We start from the raw sequence: 21987 nt of genomic DNA, 5'->3' as shown, positions 1-21987 counted from the left end.
AGATTGGTTCCAACTGTCCAAGAACAGGTGGCGGAAATGCTAGTTACATAGGCATTTCCAATTCAGCTTGCCACTTTACAGCAGCCAAATGTTGGTTTAAATGGACAGGAAAACAGTTTTCAGGCTTTACTACAGGTTTTCCCACCGACCTCTGTACATCCTGGGTACTTTGGAGGTGGATCTGTATTTCAGAGTATGGCTGGTTATGCACCTGGAAACCAAATTTATGTACCAGGAACAATGTTTGGGGGTACACAGGGTTTTATGCCAAACCCCATGTATGGCAATATAGGCATGCAGCTTGGATTTCAGGGAGTTCAGAGCAGTTTTGGCATGCCACAGGGCACTTTTGGTATGGCTGGTTATCAAAATCAGCAAGCAAGTATTGTGTCTACAAGCCCTGTAGTCAGTGGTCCAGCAACTCCTATGCCACCTGTTAGTGTTCATATGTTACAGGCATATCCTATGGATCCCTTGATGGCTCATGAGAAGCCAAAGCCATACAAGGAAGGTGGTGCAGCTGTATAGTTTGACATCTTTCGAGGATTTGAAGATAGGACTAAGGCTCTCTCTTTCTTACAGACGTTTGATGCCGCATTTGCAAGAGGGAACTTTACAGAGCCTTCTAAGGTCCGGAAAGCTGCCACTTTTCTTAAGGACAATGCTAGTCAGTGGTGGAGTACACTGTTGATGCAAGGACAGGCTCCTGCCACTTGGACTTACTTTAAGCAAGTATTTGCTTTTGCTTGGTTGACCAATGAATTTGAGATTGATGTTATGTCAGCTTGGCACAATTTGGATGCATCTAAATGCAAGGATCTGGAAGACTATAACAAGAAGTTTTGGGAGGCTTTACTTCCAGTCACTTCTTACAGGGTTGTGCCATTGACTGAGAAGATAGAGAAATATTGCTGTGGGCTGCCCAAGGAACTCTGGAATTATTGTACAAAGACAAAGGTCACCACTTTGACTCAGTTAATTGAGAATGCTACCACAGGAAATGCATTATTGTTGGGACAGTCAAGTGGTTTTGGGGGCAGCATTAAACAGGACAAATCTGAAAAATTTTCAGCAAAGAAGCCCTTTGGTAAACAGGTTTCTCAGATTTCTCAGAGCACAGGTAAATCTTGGCAGTTCAAGAAGAAGCTAGCCAAGTCCTTTGGACAGCAGACAAAGGACCAGAAGAAACCTTTTGTGCGCAAGTCTCTTGAAGAGAGAAAGGCTTTAATGGTTGAGAGGAAGTGCTTTATCTGTGAGCAGACTAGTCATATTGTGTCTAATTGTCCGGAAAAGAATAAGAGATCAGTTGATGATGATAAAGAGGACAAGAAAGGAAAGAAGCCCAAACCTTCAGCAGGTTTAGTGCCAGATATGCTGGGAGACAAGCCACACTCGGATGCTAATGAGCTTTGCAGAGCTTGGGGTAAAGTTAGGGATCAACATGTACTTGTTATCTTTGATCCTGGAGCTAAGGCAAACTTTATCTGGCGAGAGTTGGCTTCTACTTTGGGCATCAGAGCAGATGAGATGGGCTACACAACAGAGGCAGGGTTGGCATGTCCTGGCCACTCAGAGTTTGTGACACCCATTCTTGGAAAGCTGCGTCTTCATGTACAGTCTTATGTTGATGTAGAATAATTTTATATCGTGCCACTTGAAGGCTGTGATGTCTTGTTGGGAATGCTATGGATGTTTAGAAAGCATGGTGTGATGGATGCCTTTAACAAGACACTGACTTTGGAACATAGGGAAAAGACTCATGTGCTTGATGTGAAGCTTAAAGGAGAGTCTGTACCTGTTGTATCGGCTTTTGCCATTACATCTGTAATAAAGAATCATCTTTCTGCGTACTTGATTTTTGCATGTGATGTCAAGGATAATGATGAGTCAAAATTTTCTATGTTAGATAGAGACAGGTCTGCTTTCTTGTCTCAGTTCAGTGATTGTTTTTCTGACTCACTACCATCACAATTGCCACTTGAGAGGTTTGAGGATCATGCAATAGATTTGGTGCCAGGCAGTAGCCCACCAAATAGACCTCCGTATAGGGTTAGTGCAGCCCTACAGAAAGAGATATTGAGCCAGGTGAATGAGCTGTTAGGAAAAGGGCTGATTCAGCCAAGTTTATCTCCCTTTTGCTCACCAGTGCTCTTAGTGCAGAAGAAGGATGGCTCTTGGCGCACGTGCATAGATTATCGTGCGTTGAACAAGAGTACCATCAAGAACAGGTTTCCCATTCCAAGAATTGACGACATCCTTGACCGTTTGGAATGAGCGTCAATTTTTAGCAGGATAGATTTGAAGAGTGGATACCACCAGATGAGGATTAAGTAAGAGGATGTGCATATGACTGCATTTAGGACCACATTTGGTCTCTATGAGTTCTTGGTAATGCCATTTGGACTTACTAATGCTCCTGCTACGTTTAATCAAATGATGGACATGATTTTTCGTCCATACAGGCAGTTTGTTGGTACATTCTTTGATGACATGATTGTCTTTTCAAAGAATGAACAGGAGCATAGAGAACACTTGAAAGCAGTCTTTGATGAGCTTTGCAGTAATAGGTTGCTTATCAATGGCAAGAAGAGTGAGTTCTTCTTGAAAGAAATCCAGTTTCTGGGGCACATAGTGTCAAAGGATGGTGTCCGAATGGATCCTGCTAAAGTTGAAGCAATTAGAACATGGCTAGATTTGAAGACTGTCCATGATGTTAGAAGCTTCTTGGGTTTGTGTTCTTATTACAGGAGGTTCATTCGCAATTTTGCAGAGATTGCTTCACCTTTACATGCTTTACAGAAGAAAGGAGTCTCTTTCCAGTGGACACAGAAAGAGATTTCAGCTTTTAATCTTCTTAAAGAAAAGATAACTTCTAGTCTAGTGATCATCCTGCCAGATCTTAGGAAGTCATTTGTTGTCCAATGTGATGCCTGTGGCAATAGCATTGGTGCAGTGTTAATGCAAGATGGCCGGGTAGTGGCTTATGAAAGCAGAATCTTGCGAGGGCCAGAAAAGACTATGCAGGTCTATGAGAAAGAATTGCTGGCTGTGATTCATGCGCTTTCTTGTTGGAAACACTACCTACTTGGGGCAGATTTTGTTGTCCAGACAGATCATCAGACATTGCGCTATTTCTTAACTCAGACTAAGCTGTCAGAAAAGCATATGCGTTGGGCAAACTTTTTGTCAATGTTCCATTTTCAGATTGTGCATGTGGAAGGCAAAAAGAATGTTGTGGCTGATGCTTTGTCAAGGAAGCCACAAATTTCAGCTGTGTCAATTCCTTATCATCATGAGCTTGATGATATAAAGGAACAATATGCTGATGATGAAGATTTTGCAAGGATCTTTGATCAGCTTGTCAATGGACAATATCATGAGCATTATCTTCTCAAGGATGGTTTCATGTTGATGCATGGTAGACTATGTGTGACTATGCCGTTGAGACGGAAAGTTATGACAGAGAGTCATTCTCCACCGTATGCACGGCATCGTGGTATTGATGCAACAGTCAAAGCAGTAGAGACATTCTTTTATTGGCCTACTTTGAGAAGAGACGTGGATGCTTTTGTGCGGCAGTGTTTGATTTGCCAGAAGGTCAAGTTTGACAGGCAAAAAGCACCATGGGAAAGCATAGCTATGGATTTTATCTTTGATCTTCCAAGGACACAGACAGGAAATGATGGGATATGGACTATTATTTGCAGGTTTAGCAAACAGGCTCATTTCATTCCTGTCAGGAAGAAGATAAAACCAAATCAGATGGCACGTTTGTTTATGTGCAATGTCTTCAAGTATCATGGTATGCCACAGTCTATTGTCAGTGACCGTGATCCACGGATGACAAGCCTATTCTGGAGAGGCATATTTGAGAACATGGGCACAATGCTTAAGTTCCCATCGTCATTTCATCCACAGACTGATGGACAGTCAGAAGAGGCAAATTCTACTGTCTTGGATCTGCTTAAGTGCTATGTGTCAGAACACAAGTCAAAGTGGGAGCAGTATTTGCCTTTGGTCGAGTATGCATACAATAATACTATGCATTCGTCAACAGGCAAAGCCCCTTTTGAAATTGTTGAAGGTGGTAAAAGGTTCCTTCCATTTTGCATACAAAGGATAAGATCTTTCAGGCAGATCAATATGTGCAGAGTATGGGTGAAATGTATCAGAAAGTTAAGCATGCCCTTGAAAGGACTCAGGCAAAGCAAAAGAAAGCTGCTGATCATCACCGTCGTGAATTGATATTTTCACTTGGTGATTGGGTACTGTTGCGGTTTGAAAAGGCACGCTTAAAGAAGCGGAAAGGCAAGGAAAGTCTTTTCACTAAGCTTAGTATGTGATACTATGGACCTTTTCAAGTAACAGAGAAGATTAGTGATGTCAGCTATAGGCTGAAATTGCCTGACAATTGGAAGATTCATAATGCTTTCCATGTAAGTCTTCTTAGACCCTATGTGGGTGATGTGCCAGAAGATATGCCAATTGAGGAACAGCTCGAAGTTGAGGAACTTGATGAAATTCTTGTTCGAGAACAAGTATTGGCACACAAGGAAAGGAAAGTGAAAGGCAAAGTTGCTAGAAGGTATTTGGTTAAGTTCAAGAACTATCCAGCTATAGATGCTAAGTGGATGGATGAAGGTGAACTTGTAGAGTCACCTAATGTGTTGGAACTGTACCTTCAAGCATTTCACTTGCAACCTACCTTGACCCCTTGTATCTCTAAGCTGAAATAGATTGTCAAAGTGACAATTGCTTAAGAAAGAATTTATGTACAGAAACAGATTTTGTACAGGTGAACACTTATTGTGTCCATATGGTTTTCTCAGTGCTAAAGAAGTAAGTATTACTTGCAAGCATACAGTTTTTACTTCTATTGAAATGAATACATGTTGTAACAATGGTTACTCGATCGGGCATGTATTTTGTGGATTGACTCAATGGGGATATCATTTTGATGTACCGGCCACTAGATCTCTAGTCAGGGTGATGTGGAGTCATCAAATGAGAATTTGCCACTATGGGGATATCATTGTGGTGTACCGGCCACTATATCTGGAAACAGTGATGTGAAGTCACATGATGATAGTCTGCCATGTTTTACAGTTAGAATATACATGTGTTAACAGTGTGTTCAGTTCACAATGTTGACTGATAGCATGTATGTGTTGTACATGTGCTGCCAAGTGTAAGTTCACTGGGTTAGATGGAAGCATGCATGACATTCATGCAAACGAGGACGTTTGCGATTTCGAGAGGGAGGTATGTCACAAGACTGTGACGACTATTACCTTTTTGCTGATTTCTTTATTACATATTTTATTTGGTTTTTCTTTTTGGAAGGATCCCTCTTGAAATCTAAACGCCTGAGTTGCATGGCCAGTTTGTGAAACGGACAGGAATGTCTAGTGAGTCAAGACTGGATAGTTAAGGTCCAGTACAAGTCTGGAAGAGACTGATGGCACTGTAGATTGACAAGCCTGGAAGAGACTTGTGAAAGTGTATATGGACAAGTGTGTTGAAGAACTAGCCTGGAAGAGACTAGTTCAAAGTGAAGATGGACAAATCTGCAAGAGATTAGTCCATGTGGGGTCATCAGTGGAAATTCACTTTCAGTTGAGCTACATTGTAAATTTGGATGTAGCCATAGTCTGCAAAGATGGTCAGAAGACTAGTGGGGATGCAATGGAAGCAACTCCTAAAATTTAGGGAGTTACTATTTTTGGACCCTAGAATTTGTTCGCATCATTATCTTCGTTTTTGTACGAGGATTAATCCTCTGGTCTGTGCCGAGGTCAAATTTTGAACAGAGGATGGAGAATTTTAGACCGAAAGGTTTAAACAGGAAGATTGTTACATGTATGCCATGTGTCACAATTTGGGCATAAATTCCCAAAAGAGAGAGAGGGCAGCACAAAAACGAGTTTCAATGCATGGGGGGCTCATTTTTTGTGAAAGGGAGATGGATAGCTGCAAATGGAGAGCTCTTGAGAGCTGGCCTACCCTGTCTATGATGTATAGAGGCTTGAGCTTGCTTCCTACTCTCTCTCTTTCTCTCCCTGACAGTATGGTTATGCTGCAGAATCAAGGGCCTTTCTTCTGATTCAGGTACAGCTGTGTGGGAATATGTTGTTTTTGCATGAGGCAAGAGCCTCCTTTCTCTAGGAACAGGAGCAGTTGTATGCTGTCCCAGTAGGGACAGGTGAGGGTGGTAATCTCACCAAGTAAGTGTCTGAAACAGCACTGAATCAGTACTGTTTTTGGACTGTTCAGAGGCTATTTCAGAGCCCAATTGATACCAAAATCAAGGGGCATTTGGCCCAGATGATGCAGGACAGTGCAGGGAACAATATGAGCTGAAAACAGGTGTCAGAACAGGTCTGAACCAGTAATTGCAGTGGGCTGAATAGTGCAGGGAACAGCATGAACTGAAAACAGGTTTCAGAGCAGGTCTGAACCAGTAATTACAGCAGACTGAAATGGTCAGTTCTGCACTCCAACCAGAAGTTTCAGACTTGGGCAGAGTTTCCCCTCCTGGTCTGCTTGTTTTGTGTCAGTAATTGTACTGTTATGTTGCCAAATTTCACCCAAATAGGTGAAAGACAGCCCATTGTACTCTCTCTCTCTTTTTAAAAATAAAGAAATACCGCAAGGGGCGCCTAACTTAGGGGCCGACAGGGTGTTTGTGTGGCAACAGGAGCATTTTAGCTTCCTGTTTTTCTTCTTGATTCTGTGTCTTTAAGTTCAGGTAAAGTGGGCGACTGTTAAATTGGGTGAAAGCATTTATATATTTTGGTTGTACACTACCGCCCTTCCCAGTGAACAGGCCGGTTCAATCTAAACTTGCAAATGATAGTCCATATCCCATTATTCCCTCTAGGTGTCCTAGGAAGCTCAAAACTAAAATCCATTGCAATGCTCTACCAAGACTTGTCTAGAATAGGCAAGGGCTGTAACAAACCTGACATCTTTTGCCTATCATGCTTTAGTTTTTGATATACGTTGCATGTCCTGACAAATTGCTCTACATCATGCCTCAAAATTGGCCATTAGAAGAAATGCTCCATTGTCTTGATTGTGGCATCAATACCTCTATGTTCTACATTCAGAGGAGCATGACTTTCAGTGATCACTTTAAGTCTCAACTGCTTTGTGACACATAGTCGTCCATGGATCGTTAGAAATCCATCTCTTAGCACAAAGTGCCCATGCCTCTGGCCATTGCAAAGCTGATCATAAATATTAGCAAAGTTTGAATCAGCAGCATATTGCTCCTTCAGGGCATCCAATTTAGCGTGATAAACCATGGTGACAGTTGAAATCTGAGGCATACATGACAGTGCATTAGGCACAACATTCTTTTCACCTTCAATGTGTACAATCTGAAAATGAAATGTAGAGAGAAAGTTTGCCTATCTCATATGCTTCTCTGACAACTTTGTCAGCATCAGAAAGTACCTCAAAGTCTGATGGTCTGTTTGTTTTGTAAAATCAGTAGTGTATGGCGTACAGCCAAAAGCTCTTTCTCATAGACTTATAAATTTCTCTTTGTACCGTGGAGAAGATGACTCTCATAAGCCACAACTCGACCATCCTGCATTAAACAACCCCATTGTTGTTTCCACATGCATCACACTGAACCACAAATGACTTTCTTAGATTGGGCAGCACAAGCACATGATCTGAAGTTATCTTTCCCTAACTTTTCAAATACTGAAATTTCCATTTTAGTCCATCTAAATGGCACGTTTTTCTTATGCAAAGCATGCAATGGAGATGTAATTTCAACAAATCCGCTTACATACTGCTAGTAGTAAGAACATAAACCCAAGAAGTTGGGGATCTCGTGTACATTATTCAATGGTGGCTATAAGTGTATTGGCTCAATCTTTGCAGGGTCTATACGAATATCATCAGTCAATATAATATGCCCCAAAAAGTGGATTTCATGCAAAAAGAATTAACTTTTCTTGTCATTAATAACCAGCCTATTCTTATGCAGTTCATTGAACACAATGTCTAAATGCTTTCTATGCTTTGCCGCATTCTTTAAATAGACAATCATGTCATTAAAGAAAGTGCCCATAAATCCTCTATGTGGCCTAAAGATGCGATCCATCATCTGATTAAAAGTGGCAAGAGCATTTGGAAGTTCAAAAGGCATCACAAGAAACTCATACAACCCAAAAGATGTCCTGAACGCTAACTTAGGCACATCCTCTGGTCTAATATGTATTTGATGATACCCACTTTTCAAATCTATACGATTGAATATGACTGCTCTCTGCAATCTATCCATAATATCATCGATCTGAGGGATTGGAAATTGATTCTTTATCATGATTTATAGTCAATGCACATATGCCACGAATCATCTTTTTTTTGAACAAAAGCACTGGAGAACAAAAAGTAGATGAGTCGGGTTGAATCAATCCTTTTTCTAATAGATTCACTTGACTACCAATCTCATCTTGTTGGGTTACTGTCACAAGGATGTGAAATTTTGAAATGCTCTAATCTTGTCGATAACATTTGATTAAGATATTAATCAAATGTGCAAGGTTGTTAGCATATGTGATGAACATTGCAGTTATTTCATGATAAGAGGCGAAGGACCTTGAGGATGCAATGGGTATCAAAGATAAAAGTTGTAATAAGTTATGCATGATAGGTACAAGGTGGTACTCAATGTCATTGGGCCTAGACCAATTTATTGGCCACTAATATCAGTGGTTACATTAGAGGCTATACATTAATTAATTGGAATGAAAATTGGCCTAGTCGAAGGACCTTTAGAGGAAGAGATTTCGGTCAATCTTTGTTGTAAATTCAAATTTACAGAAAAAATTAGGGTTTTGACAGTTGTTTTGGGGTGCGTGCTCAAAATTGAGGGCCTAGGACTTGAATTCCAGCGGCTGAAATTGAGAAATTTCAGGGAGATTCAAGAGGCTAGCTAGCCAATATCAGATTTGGGATTGAATTTGTCTTTCAAGGAGCAAGGTGAAGGCCAATCCCCAAGAAAACGAAGGGGCAAATTGGTTTGGAGGCTTGCTGGTTAGTGTTGACAGCAATAGGCAATTGGATTAGTGGAGAAGATCAGAAGATCTTAGTTATACTTCTTCCATTTGCAATATAAGATAAAGAAATACTATATGGGGTGCCAGTCTTGGGGCAAATAGGGTGTCCAATGTCCAAGATATAAAGTGGTAAACTGTGCATTTTTGGTTTACGTGAAATTTATGCTTGCTGTAATTAGTGTTAAATTAAGTTATTTACCACTCTATCCGAGAAGGAAGGCTGGTTTCAAGGTTCCATTGCCGGGATACCACTCAATCCCTTGATTTGGTGGCCTAAGACACTTGATTGAAGGTGAAAAGCTTTACCCTAGCACCGAAATTGTATTCAGTTGAGCATTACAGGAAAAAAATGTCTTCAAATAGTGAGATGGGATCAAGTAGGGATAATGCCTCTCGATCTGAAAATTCACAAAGTTTATGGGAAAATGCAATGCCTAATCTTGGATAAGGCATGCAACATGGATAGCAAGTTGATAATGTTGGTTTAGACCAAAATGTGGGTTCTTCTAGGCCTTTAGAAGCTAATGATCAGTAAGAGGAAAAGAAATTTGATGACCAATTTAAGATTATCTGAGAATATAAGCTAAAATGTCTATGCAATTGGCAATTGATTCTCAGTAAATATGCTTTTTGAACCCTTTAAAGGAGGGCAACAAAGGCAAGAAGAGGAGATTGTCTTTAAGAACTTTGAGATAGCAAGATGCATCGAAGGAAGAGCCAGTACAATAGAATGATATTCTAAATGTGGGTAGTGAGTATAAGCAAAAGATGCCAATTGATGCATATGTAAGGCCAACTTGGAAGTGCCAATCCAATGCTTTTTGGATAGCGTGGCATTCATGCAATTATGGGATAGTGAGATTATGTTGGTGGTGGCACTAGTTTCCATGCTATGGTGGGTCAAGGACCATATACGGACATGTATGGTACAACTCCTTATGGTATGCAACAACCAATGTGTGGTGTGTAAGGCCTAATGTATTCAGGTATGGTTGGTAATATGCATAACCCCACGCATAGCAATGTTGGCATGATGCTAGGGCACAAAGTGGTAAGTTTGGCGCAATGCATATATGTAGCCCACTGTGTTTGGGACTCATGGTATTAATGCTGGTTATGCAAATGCTCCACATAGTATTGGCCATGAGGAAAAATGCAGCTAGTAATGCTTGTAACATATGGAAAAATGTATCTTGGTATGGCTGGTAGTATGCAAATTCTCATGTATGGTCACATTGCAATGGTCCAAAATATGTAAACAAGAATGTTTTTTAATGTATTTGGTGCTCCTAACATGTCAAGTATATATGAGGGACGAGTCAACTGGATGCAATGTTATTAGTTAAGTTGAAATTGCAGCAATGTGAAAGTATAAAACATTGCAATGCTTAAGGGGAAGAAAGGCACACAACCTAGTGGAGGTTTGAGGCAAGACAAGTTAGAGGCAAAGTTTCCATATGCTTCTTGACCTTCTTGGTGAAGCTTCAATATTGTTTCATCAATAGATGCAAAGTGGATGGAAGAGGATGACTTGGCATACCATCCTTAGTTGTTATAGCTTTATCTAGATGCCTTTCAGTTAGAGTCGACTTCAGTTCAGGCTGAGTCAGGTTTAGCAGAGTAGGCATCCGGAGTATTGCCTGATTCCCAAGGGGGAGGTAGCACTTCCACTTCACTAGTTGTGGACAACTCTCGTATGTAGTGGATCTCGGATGTATTTAGCATGCATCCAGGGTACTGTGCTAACAATATGCCTGCCATGAGGTCACTACTCAGTGTACTAGTCATTGTGAGGTGTATGCAAATGAGTATGGTTGTTACCGTGGCTTTGAGACTACACTTTTGGATCAATTTTGTATTAGTTTATGATCAGTTTGGTATGAGTTTTTGTCTCAGTTTGAGAAAAAATTCAGATAGGTTTTAGTTCAGTTTGAGAACCATTTATAGTCACTTTTGGGATTTGCATTAGTTACTGATTAGTTTGCAACCGGTTTGCGATCGGTTTGGGATCATATTTGCAATAGTTTGTGATCAATTTTGAGATTAGCAAATGTTCAGTTTATGATTAGATTATGTTTAGTTTTCGATAGTTTACAGCTTGTTCCATGGACAATAGTATGTTAGTAAATGCCATTGACAATTTCAGCCATGGTTTATGTAACCGGCCTGTCCACTGGGAAGGGCGGTAGTGTACAACCAAAATATACAAATGCTTTTACCCAATTAACAGTCGCTCACTTTACTTGAACTTAAAGACACAGAATCAAGAAGACATACAAGGAGCTAGAATGCTCCTGTTGCAACACAGACACCTTGTTGGCCCCTAAGTTAGGCACCCCTTGCGGTATTTCTTTATTTTTAAAAAGAGAGAAAGTACAATGGGTTGTCTTTCACCTATTCTGGGTGAAATTTGGCAGCATAATAGTACAATTACTGACCCAAAACAAGTTGACCAGGAGGGGAAACTCTGCCCAAGTCTGAAACTTCTGGTTGGAGTACAGAATTGACCATTTCGGCCTTTTGTAATTACTGGTTCAGACATGTTTTGACACCTGTTTTCAGCTCATACTGTTCCTTGTACTGTTCAGCCCACTGTAATTACTGGTTTAGACCTGTTCTGAAACCTGTTTTCAGCTCATGCTGATCTCTGTACTGTTTTGCATCATCTGTGCCAAGTGCCCCTTGACTCTGACATCAATTGAGCTCTGAAATAACCTCTGAACAGTCCAAAAACAATATTGTTTTAGTGCTGTTTCAGACACTTGCTTGATGAGGTTACCACCCTTAACTATTCCTGCTTGGGAACAACAAACAACTCCTGTTCCTGAAGAAAGGAGGCTCTTGCCTCATGCAAAGACAGCATATTCCCACACAACTGTACATACATCAGAAGAAACGCCCTCAGCTGAGGCATATCCATAACTGTCAAGGGAAGAGAGAGAGAGAGAAGGGAGCAAGCTTAGCCCTCTGTGCATCATAGACAAGGTAGGCAAGCTCTTCAAAACCAATTCTGCATCAGCTACTGTTCCTCCTCTTCAAATGAGCCCTACAAGACCCAAAAAACTGCACGCCAGCCCTCTTTAAAGAGGTAAGTGCACAACTTTGTGCCAAATGGCAGCACTGGAAGGTGTTTCCCGTTCTAGCCTTCCAGTCTAAAATTCTCCATCCTCTGTTCAAAATTTGACCTCGGCACAGACCAGAGGATTAATCCTCGTACAAAAACGAAGATAATGATGCGAACAAATTCTAGGGTCCAAAAATAGTAACTCCCTAAATTTTAGGAGTTGCTTCCATTGCATCCCCACTAGTCTTCTGACCATCTTTGCAGACTATGGCTACATCCAAATTTACAATGTAGCTCAACTGAAAGTGAATTTCCACTGATGACCCCACATGGACTAATCTCTTGCAGATTTGTCCATCTTCACTTTGAACTAGTCTCTTCCAGGCTAGTTCTTCAACACACTTGTCCATATACACTTTCACAAGTCTCTTCCAGGCTTGTCAATCTACAGTGCCATCAGTCTCTTCCAGACTTGTACTGGACCTTAACTATCCAGTCTTGACTCACTAGACATTCCTGTCCGTTTCACAAACTGGCCATGCAACTCAGGCGTTTAGATTTCAAGAGGGATCCTTCCAAAAAGAAAAACCAAATAAAATATGTAATAAAGAAATCAGCAAAAAGGTAATAGTCGTCACAGTCTTGTGACAGTTTATACTGAAAATATGCTTTACTATGGTTGTGAAGTCATAATAGTTAAGAAACATAAGTTATGATGCATCCAATGGGTTTCTAGCAATAGTTTTGGGCTAATTCTCAGTATTTTCTGATGTTAATGCTGGCTGGAAAATTTTAGCAAGATTTGGGGCGTGTGGCATGGTTGGAGAACAGTGGCCAATGTTGTGACTGTGATGCCTTACAGAAATTCCAGTGCAATATGCTTTTCCTTTGGCACAATGCAGTGCAATCGAGGACGATTGCACGGATTTCAAGGGGGAAGGGGGAGGTTTGTCACAGGGACGTGAAATTTTGAGATGCTCTAATCTTGTCAATAACATTTGATTAAGATATTAATCAAATGTGCAAGGTTGTTAGAACATGTGATGCACATGGTAGTTATTTCATGGTAACAGGCCAAGGACCTCGAGGATGCAATGGGTGTCAAAGACAAAAGTTGTAATAAGTTATGCATGATAGATAGAAGGTGGTACGCAATGTTAGATTTGGGCCCAAAACAATTTATATTGGCTACTAATATCAGTGGTTACATTAGAGACTACACATTAATTAATTAATTAATGCCGGTCTAAGGGCTAATGACTACTCAAGGATACTTGGAAGGCAAATTGGTTTAGTTAATTTAATTATTAAATGGTGAAATTAATTTTTTGTGTACTAGAATAGTTATTAAATTAATTTTTATATTAATGTTTTGAACATTAATTTAATAAGTTGGATAATGTTGAAAAGTGAAATTAGAAGGCTGCCAGCTAGCAAAACTTGCCTATGCAAGCGGAAAAAGCGTTTTTAGGGGTTGGTGGAGTTTATTCTAGCCATTGTTAAAGAGAAGGAGGTTGTTAGAGAGCAAGGAGAGACTATTGATATGATTTGCAGCCACCAAGGATTAGTCCTATGCTAAGTGACAGCCATTTGGAGCCCTCTAAGAGTAGGTGACAGCTCCCCAAGGCCCCTTTGGTGTAGATGACCTTATACAGGAGGATGCAACAATCTTTCTAGTGGTCCTAAGTTGTAGATGATAGCTTCCATGGCTGTTTGAGTAGGGCAGCAATATTTTTTCAGCGTTTCTCGCGATGAAACTCTGAAATTTCTCTCTCTATAGCATTCTCTCTCATCCCCCAGCTATCTCTCAAGTTATCTCAGCATTTTCCAGCAATTTGACCATCAGAGGAAGAGATTTCAGTCAATCTCTGTTGTGAACCCTAATTCAAAGAAGAAATTAGGGTTTTGACAACCGATTTGGGATGCGTGCTTAGAACTGAGGACCTAGGACTTGAATTCTAGCTACTGAAATTGAGAAATTTTAGAGAGATTTAAGAGGCCAGCTAGCCAATATCAGATTTGGGGCTGAATTTGTCTTTCAAGGAGCAAGGTGAAGGCCAATTCCTAAGCAAACAAGGGGCAAATTGGTTCAGAGGCTTGTTGGTGAGTGTTGACAGCAGGAGACAGTTGGATTAGTGGAGGAAATGAGAGGATCTTAGTTGTACTCCTTCCATTTGCAATATAAGATAGAAAAATACTGCAAGGGGCACTAGTCTTGGGGCAAATAGGGTGTTCAATGTCCAAGATCAAAGTGGTAAAGTGTGCATTTTTAGTTTATGTGAATTTTATAATTGCTGTAATTAGTGTTAAATTAGGTTATTTACCACCCTATCCGAGAAGGAAGGCTGGTTTCAACTGTAGTGACTCTGTAGGGTGGTTTATTAGGTGGGCTACTTGCAAGGATAAAATTTATACCATGAATTTAAAGCCTTTATGGTGGTAGCTATCCTAGAAGTGATTGAGAGAAGCAATCAACATACATTTTCAAAATAAAAATGTGATCCTTCTTTAAGTTTTACATGTTCCCAATATTTTCATTGTTAACTTATCCTTAGTAAAAAGCAAGTATGTTGAAAGGGGATTTTTCATTACTTTTGAAATGGTAGTAGTTGATACAAGAGGGATAAATTCCCCTTTCAACTTTACATCAAGTGTATATATGGGTCTTGCCCTTATGCTGAAAAGTGATTAGTTTGGCATGTGAATCAATTGTTGCATGTATATGATGGTACCATGGCATACCAAGCTAGACATTACAATCCTCAAGTGGAGCAATAAAAAACTTTTCACTGTCCACATATCCCTAAATGTGCAATCGAAGCTTTCGAATGAGCGGCGTGACAGGCTCTACATGGCTTTTACATGCCATTCCAACTTACCCCATGGGTCCCATCTCATCCTCTCTAATGCCTAGATAGGTTGCTGTGTCTACAGAGATGAAGTTGACTCATGTGCCATTATCAAAGAATATCAGTGCATATTGATTCTTGATTTTGCCCCATGCTATGCATAATTCAATAGTATCATCATTGGGTTGATCACTAACAACATTGGGCACCAATCCCATTGATGTTTTGGGCTTCTTTCCATTAGGATCTCCCCGATTTTCTGATCATCTAGCTTGCTGCCTATTGGGATAGTCCTTTGCAATACGACTCTTCTGTTCACAAATAAAACATTTATTTGTGGCCATCAATTCCTTGCGTTGTGCCGATGATTTCTAGCTCTTTCTTTGCTGTTTTGACCTCTTTTTAGGTTGATTTTCAGATCTTCCCCTTTTCTCAACCTTAGACAACTTCTTATTTGGCTTCTCGTCACTCTCTTGAAAGCTCGAATCTTTCCCTTGCAGCAAAGTATCGGCTGTAGCAGCAGTCTCCATGAGCTGAGACATACTAGACACGATGGATTTTATGCAAAAATCCCCGATTCCTTTGGGTAGCTTGTATACATATTTTTCCACTTCCTCGTGAAGGGGTACCAGATGATAAGAAGTGATGGACAGCAATGCATCCCAAAACTTGTTATTGTATCACTTTGAGTTCTTGCATTCCTTTGCATCAAGCTTATTCCAACTCATCATGATGTCCGTCTCAAAGGTAAATGTCAACCAATTTGATGCAAACATATGCTTGAATTGTATCCATGTTAATGGTGCTCTGCCTTGCATCAAGAGTGTGGACCACCACTGCAATGCATTCCCCTTCAAGAAAGTGGCTATCCTTCAAATCTTAGAGGATTTGGTGAAGTTTTCCCTTGAATAGGTTGCATCAAATTGCTAAATGAAACTCAAAGCTCTCAGTCTATCTTGTGCATTACTGAAGGACTCAAACTTCACTCCTTTTTCACCCTCATCATAGTTTTTTGTTACCCCTTTGGGAGTCAACTTGTCATACATTGATTGCTGCAAAAAGGGTGCATTTGCTGTATTTACATCACAACCAAGCCCAAACGAAGCATTTGCATGACCAACAGTCATTCCTTGAGCCCCATACACGTGTGGGGGTGTAGATGCATAACCACACATGCCATTTTGTGCCTGAGTATCAAACCAATGTTGCTATACATAGGATTATGCACATTTCCAGCCATACCCGAATACATTTGGTTTTGCACACCATGCATTGGCTATTGTATACCATAGGGAGTTGTGCCATATATTCCCATATGCAGTGCTTGTCCAACCATTGGAGGCATGCTCGGCTATCTAAAATCCATTAGATTGGCACTTCCATGATTAGCTTGTTGTCCATCATGTGAGCCTTGTCCAAGATCAAGCATTGCATTTCCTTCTTCACCATTTGAATGTCCATACTGAGAGGCATTATTGATACTTGATTTCATCTCACTATATGAAGACATCTTGCTGTAATTTCTAAGTTAAGCACAAAATTCAGCACTAGCATAAAGCTTTTGCTTGCAATTAGGTACCTTGGGCTCACCAAATAAAAAGGATTGAGTGGTATCTTGGCAATGGAACCATGAAATCAGCCTTCCTTCTTGGATAGGTGGTTAAACCTAATCAAGCACTTAATTACAACAATTAATTAAAGAGCATAAACTGAAATGCACACTTTACCTTAACAATCTTGGACATTGGACACCTTGTAGGCCCCAAAATTGGCGCCCCTTGCAATATTTCTTGAACTTGAATTGCTAATGGATTGAGTACAAGCGAAGATTTCACAATCACCTCAGGTAATCCAAAAGCCCCTTGTTTTACAAACAATCAATAAAAAATTCAGGCCAATTGCCCCTTGATTTTTATCTAGGACTTGCACAAATGGAATCACCAATTGGCCAAATGCTGCCCCAATTCACAATGGATAAGTTGGCATTTGAAATCCCAGACAATTCCTTGAATTTTAGGTGCTGATTTAAGTGTACGATGATGCTCTTGGCTGATGGCACAAGTCCGAAGGTGGTTGTCAAACCCTAATTTTTGCAAAGATTTAGGGTTATAGTTGAAATTCTCTTGTTGATGTACTCTTAGAAGTAGGCAAGACCCTAAAGGTTCTAAGTATCGAGTTTCATGAGATTGATTGCACTCTTGATATGAGAGTTATGATTTGAAGTATCTCTTGTAGAAGCATGGACAATTATTTGAAATGCATGAAAAGATTTAAAGTTTAAAATGTAGATTCTAAAGGCATTAACTTAAATCTTGAAACATAGGAGGAGACTACAAGGAACTTGGAAACCTTAGGATGAGATAAGGAAGAGAATAATCATTGGAGGACTACATGTTGTATTATGACATAGGGTTAAATCTATATAACTAGATGTTATGCCCTCTTTCGGCCCTCTTTCAAGGAGGAACCACTGATTTTATTATCCTAATATGGAATATTGTGAATTGGATTCTCCTTGTTGTCCTTTAGGAATCATAATCAGGCCTAAAAGTTGGATCTAGAGAGTATATGACACTTTGTCTAGAAGCAAAGAGGGTCTTAGGGAGGAATGAGAGAAAAAGCTAGAAATGTCTCGTATCCGAGGAGAACAACACGAAGAATGGTTAAGGAGATGTGTAGAGATCTTTCATAAGTACTCCCTTGATTGTACTAGTCCTTGTAGAGATTCAAGCTTAGTATCTACACCAACTTAGCTATACAGTTGTAGTTAGTTGTCACCATCTTTTAAGTTTACCTTGGAAGCATGCTTTAAGGTATTTGAAATTGAGAAGTTTTGGAATGTTTTCAAGGCCTTGGGCCTTTCGGTTGGAATTCTTTGAATCAAAAGAAAACTCGAGTGAGACATGTAAAAGCATAGTTTGATCAAGCTAAGGCTATAAAGCTTAAGTTTAACAAAGCTTTAGAAAAGCTTTTCGAATGCAGAGTAGCGAAATTATTTAATGGGAATAACACATGTATTGAGTGGGGGGGAAGAAGGAGAGCGCAGAAGTTTTTAGAGGTGGGTGGGGATCTCTTCGACTGGGGTGCTTGGAAGAATATTTCTGTTAGGCTCCTGACCGTCTACGCATTTAATCCATTGTAAGGAGGAGGTTTTTAAGCCGAACATGCCTACGAAAAAGATAGCAAGGATTGAGTAACTGGATCCACCTCTCTCTCCATGGGAATCTCTCCCTCTTGTTGAATATCACGGACTTGAGAAACAAACTGCTTGGTGGAGGCCTCAACTACGGGATCAATCTCAAGTAGTCCAGGTGCGTCATCACTGCCTCACAAGGCTGGGGGTTGTGAGCTAGCTGCCCCATCCCACATGGGGATGTCATTGCCGCTGTAGTTGTTGGTGATACCACAGGTGATGGAACCACTGTCACCTGAGAGGAAGGTACAGTCGTCTCTGCTATCTCAGGTGAATCGGACTCTTGTGTGCAGTAGGTTTGGGATCCCTAACAACTATCCATTGTCTCTCGGCTTGCTGCTCTTGCCCTTGTCTCTCTCCCTGCCTTTGTCTCTGCTTGCTTCTCTTTCTAGCGAACTGCTCCCTCTCACTCCTTTTGCGAGGCAAGGGCCCTGGCCCCTCCCCTTTCATCTTGAAAGGAGTTTGGGCGAGGCCTAGTATTCTGTCTCCTATGCTCCATCCTAGGGCAATCTGCTGCAAGGTGGCCTATCATCCTACAAGTGAAGCACTGTCTTGGGAGACCAGTGTAATATATCGTTTGGATCATACACCCTCTTTGCACTGATGGAATCTTGATGGCTCGAGGAAGGGAGCCAAATGTTGAAGTAGGGACCATAACTTTGACTAATGGGTGTTGAGGTCGTCCACCACTACATCTACAAAGGTCCTGTCCTGCTGAATGACATGCCCAAAAGCTCTACCAATTTGGGCTATATGAGGCAAGAAATACTTGAGGAGGCTAGGGAGGTGTACCGTGATAACTGTGCCATCTCCAAGCATGGGATAATCCTTGCCCTCAATCCATCTATCAAAGAAGGCAACTACAGTTCTGATGTCTAATGGGCTAGTGGCAAGCACTGCTGTAGACTGCTTTGGTGTCCTAAAGCTGACCTTGAAGCACTCTTTCCCCAATGGGGATACCTTTGTAACTCTCACTTGAGTGCCTGTGAGAGCTGTTTGTATCATGTCTTTCAATGCGTCCATTGGTGGTTGGTCACCTAGCAATTGGCACGCTAGAGATAACGCCTCCAAGGCTGCCACTCTATACTCTATCTCTAATGTCGAGCTCTGCATCAGGATCGAACCTGATCTGTGGGATAGTATTGGCCATGGGAGCCATGGGGGCTGCACTGTAGTCCGTGAAGGGGGGGGGGGTGGGACCAGCTACTGTCTCATGGGTCAAGTTTTCTCCTTTTGGCTGCTGTGCAGGATCTTGTGATGCTGAATTTTTGGTGAAGCAGGCCCTCAGCTTGGGCAACCCCCTTGCTTCTGAGAAGCAGCTCCCATGCTTCTTGCCAAACGTGGGAGCCATGGGGGCTGCACTGTAGTCCGTGAAGGGGGGGGGGGGGGACCAGCTACTGTCTCATGGGTCAAGTTCTCCTTTTGGCTGCTGTGCAGGATCTTGTGATGCTGAATTTTTGGTGAAGCAGGCCCTCAGCTTGGGCAACCCCCTTGCTTCTGACAAGCAGCTCCCATGCTTCTTGCCAAATGTGACGTAACGAAATTTTGACTTGTGCTGACCTTGGAGAGCTGACGTGACACCTTCCTGCCGCACAGACATGACTTGTGTAGCCATGACTAAATTCAGTCCTGCATCATGCCAATCTTGCAGCACACGTGACCTCAGTTCTTCACTTCCGGACAACCTCAGTCCTGCATCACGCCTTCAGTCCTGCCCTGATGACCTGAGTCATTCATCACGACCTCAGTCCCTGACGATCTCAATCAGTCCCTGATGACCTCAGTCCTCACCTGTTAGACTTTACTATACATCCTGGATCAGATTGGTAATATCTTCACTTTTGTTGGAGGGTATTGCTTTAATGCAGTTTAGGTATGAGATCTTGCTCATTCTAGGCTTAGGATTATGCTCATGGGCAATAATTGTGGAGCATGCAATTCTCATATTTGATAATTGATTCTCATGTTTGATAATTGTGGGTTATACTATGATTATATTGTTTGGAGTAGGAAACTTCTTTTGCAGACGGGATGTTGGAAGCATGCAGTTTATTTTCAATTTGGGTCTACAAAAGATTAAAGGCTAGGGATGGCTAACTCAATTGATGCAATTTCATGGCGTTAGGTTGATACATTTTCATGATTTAAGTATCTGATTATTAATTTGCTCGAAATATCTAATCATCACCAGTTTATGTGCAGGTGTAAGTCTGTCCAAATAAGCTCTCCTGGGAAGCTGAGTCCAGGCAATCATGAGGTGTGTTGATTCCCTCATGCTTTCTCTTGTGTTGGAAATTGTAGATGTACCAAAGTGCAACATTTCTCTGTCAGAATAGTGGGCAGCAATGGAAGCAAAGAGACAATATTGTAATAGACTGCAAGAATGCAAAGAACAAAAAAATAATACTCCAAAGAACACAAGAACTCAAAGAGATATGCTTGGGAAATGGAATCCATATATCAAGGACAAGCATAGTACAAAGGATTAAGCACTAAGTCACCAGCAATGTGCATGGTCTCCCTCTCTCCACCAAGATGCAGCTGTACTGAAGGACGAGTATCTGAATGATTGACATTGGAGGAGGGAGCTTGCCTATAAATAGGCAATAAAGTGATGCCTAACAACTACAAACAGCCAACCCCAAGATGGGCACCAGAAATAAGTTGGGCAGCATAAGAGTGGTTGGCATACAATAGAAATGCCCACAAATACATAGACTCTAGCATAAGTACACCCTACTAGCACTCTCTCTCAGATCATGGGTGATCAATACAATAAAATATACAATGATAATGACTCATCATAGCACAACAGTGACCATCAGATGGGACCATTGATACCTAAGCAGTGGGTCATCAAGCCATCACCAAGGTGCCTTGGAAAGACATTGACGTGGATATCGATCGTTCCAATCATTGACCACAGAAAGTAGGCATAATAACTCTTGATGTCTGTCATGAAGGACCAGCTCCATGGAAAGCACATCATGACCTTGGAGTGTCCCCTCATGTGAGCTGAGATTAGGAGTAGGGATTGCACTCTGTTTAGCAAAACAACTCGTCATGAACATGGATACGAGCATGTGGGAAGCCATACTTTGGGTCCATTGCACTTGTATATCGATGTGGCTATGATACCCCACACCACCACCACCTTCTCACATTCCCTCTCTAGTACTGGAGAGTTGGGAGGGATGCTAGCATATTAGGGCTAGAAGGTGAAAGAGGAGGTCTTCACATCTTGCATCTTCACTATAGACATAGTTGTCTCCATACGTAGTATGGTTAGGTTCATTTTGTATGAGCCATACCATATAGTGCTGTATGTATCCGTATGGATTCCTATGGGAAAATAGGCTGGTTTCTACCACCATGTTGATTGCTGTGTTTGCTTGTGTGTTCTTCTGCATGTCCTATCTGTTTGGTGCCTTTTCCAGCCAAAGGGGATGAGGCCTTGGATCCCACATACCTCAACCCCTTTCCAGTTGTCCACATCCCCTCACCACCATACCACGCCTCAAAACCCACCCCCCCTTTTCACTTTGCACGCTATCCATGTTGAGAAACCACTTCTTCAGTTCATCTCCTTCAATTAGGGTTTCGCACTGACAGTCCCAAAAAGGGCTTGCACCCTTATTCTGGGCACTTTATCAGTGGGCGCCCACCTAGACTGTCCATGCCTATTTATAGGCCACTTTTTCACACATTCTACACATTTACTGTTCATTCTTCACCTCTCTCCTTCTATCATTAGACACCCCTCCACTCTCTCTCTAGCCTCTCCATTGCCCCCACACCCCTTGC

The 21987-nt window shown here is 41.3% G+C and overlaps 1 protein-coding gene across 10 annotated transcripts in view; it reads left to right on the top strand.

The window, feature by feature from the left end:
• The window catches only part of LOC148031726 (Vacuolar protein sorting-associated protein 26), a 151595-nt gene that overhangs the window by 25879 nt on the left and 103729 nt on the right, over positions 1-21987 (top strand). For all 10 annotated transcript variants that reach the window (XM_087685310.1, XM_087685312.1, XM_087685311.1 and 7 more), the window contains one exon: positions 20386-20440. In XM_087685310.1, the coding sequence (XP_087541436.1) occupies positions 20386-20440 (55 nt within the window). The remainder of the gene's footprint in view (positions 1-20385; positions 20441-21987) is intronic.

This window comes from Lygodium microphyllum, chromosome 9, assembly GCF_053477565.2.
Source record: "Lygodium microphyllum isolate KBCC chromosome 9, Lygodium_microphyllum_v1.1.10, whole genome shotgun sequence".
In the NCBI taxonomy this organism is placed as follows: domain Eukaryota; kingdom Viridiplantae; phylum Streptophyta; class Polypodiopsida; order Schizaeales; family Lygodiaceae; genus Lygodium; species Lygodium microphyllum.
This window is presented reverse-complemented; position numbering and strand designations above follow the sequence as displayed.